The sequence below is a fragment of the Centruroides sculpturatus genome, unplaced genomic scaffold (genome assembly GCF_000671375.1).
Source record: "Centruroides sculpturatus isolate CEXI.00-Female unplaced genomic scaffold, Cexi_2.0 scaffold4875, whole genome shotgun sequence".
Lineage (NCBI taxonomy): Eukaryota > Metazoa > Arthropoda > Arachnida > Scorpiones > Buthidae > Centruroides > Centruroides sculpturatus.
Window position 1 is genome coordinate 1 of NW_019388973.1, and position 5,534 is coordinate 5,534.

At 30.1% G+C, this 5,534-nt stretch overlaps 1 protein-coding gene across 1 annotated transcript; it reads right to left on the reverse strand.

Annotated features, from left to right (window-relative positions):
- Positions 1 to 485: 485 nt before the first annotated feature.
- LOC111617125 (nucleolin-like) lies at positions 486 to 2,273 on the reverse strand. The gene is made up of 3 exons (XM_023358458.1): positions 2,237 to 2,273; positions 1,152 to 1,187; positions 486 to 1,072 (listed from the first exon to the last, which is right to left on the reverse strand). Exons 1-3 carry the CDS (start codon positions 2,262 to 2,264, stop codon positions 501 to 503), a joined length of 636 nt encoding a protein of 211 aa, XP_023214226.1. The 5' UTR covers positions 2,265 to 2,273; the 3' UTR covers positions 486 to 500.
- Between the last annotated feature and the right edge of the window lie 3,261 nt (positions 2,274 to 5,534).

Consider the following 5,534-nt stretch of genomic DNA (forward strand, 5'->3'; position numbering starts at 1 on the left):
TCAAGTTTTATTTGTTTCTTGTTTTTCGTGGACTTAGTGTACCAGTATGTAACACTAGTTGCCCTCTTCCTCTACAGTCGCATAAAAGAATGAAGTCATTCCATAGGTTAGTTCACACTGACAGCAAATAATAAAAATAATGAGAAACCAGAAAGTGTTTTTTTTTTTATTCCCTTAATGAAATTTGTCCACACTAATGTGGAAAGCAAAAATTTTCAATGCATTGGACTGGCGAAGCAATTTGCGAGATAGAAAAATTTGTCAGGAACATTATCAAATTACATATTAAAGTGTTTTATCTCATTTTCAGATAATCACTTATAAAATTCAAATAAGGAACAGTCTTCAAATCAATTCAAACTTAATGAATTAATTTAAAGAGTTAAAGAGATGAGATAGCGTAAAAAAAAAAATTTAATCTTGAATAAATGTGTGATTCTTAAAACATTGTGTTTACAACTAATCTTTTCATTATATGCTATAGTCCTATAAATTTAATTTTAATACTCACCATCACTTTTTGCCTTTTTTGCTGGTGGTTCTACAGCTTTTACAAGTTTTGGTGCTTCTTTTTCATCCTCATCATCATCTTCCTCTTCCTCATCCTCCTCCTCCTCCTCCTCCTCCTCATCATCATCATCATCCTCTTCCTCATCATCATCATCGTCGTCATCATCATCATCGTCCTCTTCAATTTCTATAACTTTTCTCTTTGCTGAACCAGCAGCCTTTGATTGTTTCAGCGAAGCAGGCGTTTTTAAATTATCGTCATTTTTTTTAGGCGAGGGAGAAAATTCCATTTTGGATTGAAAAACATTTTGTTGTTTAGGTGTCTTGGCTGTTTTATTTTCAATCTGTTTTTTCTGTGAATTCTGTTGAACAGTTAATTTGTTAGGAGTTTTAGCAGGAGTTTTGTTTGAAGCTTTAACTGGAGTTTTGCTATTCATGCTCTTATCTGCAAATGACTGTCCTAAATCTCTGCTTTTATTTGGCTTTTTCGTATCCTCTTCTTCATCTAAACTGTCATCATCGTCTTCATCACTTTCTTCTTCTTCCTCTTCACTTTCATCACCTATTAATAAATTTCATTTATTTACTTTAATAAAATAAAATTAAAACATCCAGTAAAATTAAAGAATACAAAATATTACTTTCGTCACTTCCTACTTCAATGTCACTCATATCATCTATTAAAAAAAAAAAAAAATTTTTAATTAAGATTACTTGGGTTATCAGTTTTTATTTTTATAGATCTATTTATATAATAATTCCATATTTTATATAACAATTAATAGGCATAGTCCATAATAATAAAAATAACACTATATTAAATTCATATTAATGCAGAGTTTAGGATCCTTATAAGTATAAAAACTAACAGAAACTTACAATGTCTTTCTGTAATACATTACTCCAGAATTAATACAGTTGAACTCAGTTAAAACAATCATTAGGGGACCAGCAAGATTTATTCATTATAACCATTACTTATTACATCTGTAAAGAGCAGTGACATAACTAGGGAGAATGGGTGGCTACCTAGGGTGCAAACGCATAGGGCGCACCTCGCAAGTGGTAAAATTTGTAGCTATATTACTGATAATTAGTGAAATCTATTTTTTAATTCTCGATTGCTTTATTTTTTGACAATGTCGATACTGTCGAAGATGACAAAGAAACCTTTCTACAGACTAAGACGTTTTTAAGTATTGTACCATGTTATAACTTGCAAATGATTTTTACTTTTTCGTAAACTGAGAGACATTTCCCCCTTCATAAACATCTTTCTTGGGGGTTCGTTTCTAACTACAGTATATGGTAATTTTACAATCATAGTGATGATTAATTAGGTAAATTGGCAAAGTAGGATGGAAGCTACTGAAGAAAGAAGGAGACGGTCACCAAAAAGAAAGTTGAGTGATAAATAGGCCTGTAATCAATGCAGGTCATAATATCTAATCATCCAGTGGTCAAACAAGTAATCCTTTCAGTTTTATCTATTCCAAGAATTTGGTATCACATTTTCTACTAATTGAAGAATTAAGAATGTTTGAATTAGTGACATTTTGCAGTGGCACATTAGAAAAAGGGTTAATATTCTTTAAAATGTGAAATTAATACTGTTACCAAGTGTCAATCAAGAACGATAACATTTTGCAGAAAATGTCGGTGTAATACACTTTAATCTATCAAAACTGAAGAATAGATTATCATGTAATATTTGAAAAATAGTTACCATCGTCATCACTTTCTTCTTCACTCATATCTTCATCTTCACTTTCCTCTTCTTTCATCATTAGTTTCTTCTTCTCTGCCATTTTTTTGGCTTCCTGAAAAATAATTCATTTTTATAAATTCTCCATAAAATTTATTTTGTTTGTAAAAAAATAAAAAAAATTTTTTTAATGATACAATAGCCACGATTATTATTTTAAAAAGTTTACATTAGGCTTAACATCCACGAAAATTCAATGCGAAGCGACACGCAATGGAGAAAAATTTCAACATGGGATAGGTTAATTATTTTTTCATACGTAATTGGTTATCCGAACAACCCCAGTCCCCAATTGATTCGGATAAACGATACTCTACTGTATTAAAAGTAAGTTTTTATATTTATTAGCAACATTATTATAATATATTTATTAACAACAAAACACTGGATATGAAATGGGCTGACAACTTGGAATTTCAACAAGATGTGATGTAATTTATCATTTGGTTATCACAGAAAAATAAAGTTGTTATAAAAATACTGAATATTGTTGATACTGAAGAATGGCAAATCTATTATATAGGTGCCACTACCAGATTGCTGTGTTTGTCTAGCAGAGCATTGTGAAGATATTACACAATAGATGTTCAAACAGAGCTAGCCAAAAAGTGATGGAATATAACTTTGATTCTCTTTGGTTATAAGATTTGCTGGTAAAACATTGTGGGAATAGGAGAATCTTAGTTTATTTGGGAGTCTTTGTTTCTTACACAAACGTTCCATTACAACTCCCCACACTTAATATTCCAGATAATATTTATAATAATAATAATATTCCACTTAATATTACACTGTTCATCTTGCTAAAATCCTAGGTCACACAGTTGTGTGACAAGAACATACAAGTAACAGAGGGCTCCAATGTTTATATTTTCTTTATACTCTTATCATCATCATCACAAGTTAACCAATTTTTGAATTCATTCACTTAATTAAGCCACAAATGTCTAGACCAATTCATCTTGAAAAATCAATTTTTAAGTCAAAATGGCAGTAAACTACTTAGAGCAAACAAGTATTTTACTTAAAATTATGCAAATTGCATTTGAAAATTTAATATATTACAGCCTCATCTGTAAATCATAAAACTTATTTCTTATGATCCACATTTTTTTTCAATGAAAACATTTTTTCTTATGATCCACAGTCATTAGAAAGTCATTTTATCATAAGTAAATATACTAAATATTAAAAATAATTTTACATAATATTTTTTCAATTAAAATATAATTTTGATAGAATTTGGTATCACATTTTCTACTAATTGAAGAATTAAGAATGTTTGAATTAGTGACATTTTGCAGTGGCACATTAGAAAAAGGGGTTATATTCTTTAAAATGTGAAATTAATACTGTTACCAAGTGTCAATCAAGAACGATAACATTTTGCAGAAAATGTCGGTGTAATACACTTTAATCTATCAAAACTGAAGAATAGATTATCATGTAATATTTGAAAAATAGTTACCATCGTCATCACTTTCTTCTTCACTCATATCTTCATCTTCACTTTCCTCTTCTTTCATCATTAGTTTCTTCTTCTCTGCCATTTTTTTGGCTTCCTGAAAAATAATTCATTTTTATAAATTCTCCATAAAATTTATTTTGTTTGTAAAAAAATAAAAAAAATTTTTTTAATGATACAATAGCCACGATTATTATTTTAAAAAGTTTACATTAGGCTTAACATCCACGAAAATTCAATGCGAAGCGACACGCAATGGAGAAAAATTTCAACATGGGATAGGTTAATTATTTTTTCATACGTAATTGGTTATCCGAACAACCCCAGTCCCCAATTGATTCGGATAAACGATACTCTACTGTATTAAAAGTAAGTTTTTATATTTATTAGCAACATTATTATAATATATTTATTAACAACAAAACACTGGATATGAAATGGGCTGACAACTTGGAATTTCAACAAGATGTGATGTAATTTATCATTTGGTTATCACAGAAAAATAAAGTTGTTATAAAAATACTGAATATTGTTGATACTGAAGAATGGCAAATCTATTATATAGGTGCCACTACCAGATTGCTGTGTTTGTCTAGCAGAGCATTGTGAAGATATTACACAATAGATGTTCAAACAGAGCTAGCCAAAAAGTGATGGAATATAACTTTGATTCTCTTTGGTTATAAGATTTGCTGGTAAAACATTGTGGGAATAGGAGAATCTTAGTTTATTTGGGAGTCTTTGTTTCTTACACAAACGTTCCATTACAACTCCCCACACNTTTTTTTTTCACTAACTACCTTTAACACTGCTTTTAAAAAAATATATTTATAAAAAAAACATCTTAAATCACAATATTTGTGCATAAGATAACAAATACAAATACAGTAAGACTCAGCTTAATGCTGATTTGATATAACATGGTATGCTCGAAGCCTAAGAAACGCTCAAAATTTATGCCGATTTAAATTATCACAGCATTTCACTGATTCGTATATAATATGATTATTTATGAACACGAATCAATCAGAAAAAAGTGGCAGAAAGGTGTACTTTCTTTAAATCTATGTTTGTTTGATGCAATTTTAGAAAAAATATATCATCATGAATGCCATAGGCAATATCAGCATCGCTTGACAAGGATTAACCGATAAATGCTTGAACGAAGTGCGGAAGAAGTTATGGCTGAAGGTATCCAAAAATTCTCAACGAGAAGAGCCTATTGCTGTATTGTTATGTTGACTAAATTGTTGACCTAATCGATACAGCAGGTCTAGACGTAGATGAGCAGGATATTGAGGAGTTACCGCAGGTTTCTGGTGAGAGTCTTACCAACGATGACCTTCAAGAACTGGTAGGAAAAGGAATTCGTGTAAAACTGGAAAATAGAATTAAAATAAAATTTGTTTATTTTTGGTTGCGTGTTCCCCTATCCCTATTTACTTACACCCAATCTGCCAATGTATCAGCTTTTCAATTTCTGCTAAAATGCCCAACTTGCCAATAGATCGACTCCTGGTAACTCTTGAAATTCTTTTGTGGCATTTCTTAGAAGAATGTGCTGACTGGTAGAAGATTCCAGAAGGTCTAATGAATGTATTTCCTACTAGATGGCATCATTGCGTTTAAGACAGAGTTTTTCGAAAATTGTCACCATTTTGTTTGCATTTCTCATCCTGCATGGAGTGTTTTTCTTGTTTCTTGAGGTCGTATGTTCAAGTTTACTGCATTTATTTTATATTGTATATCATTTTAGTATGTTTGTTAACTTTTATTTATCATATTTATTTTATT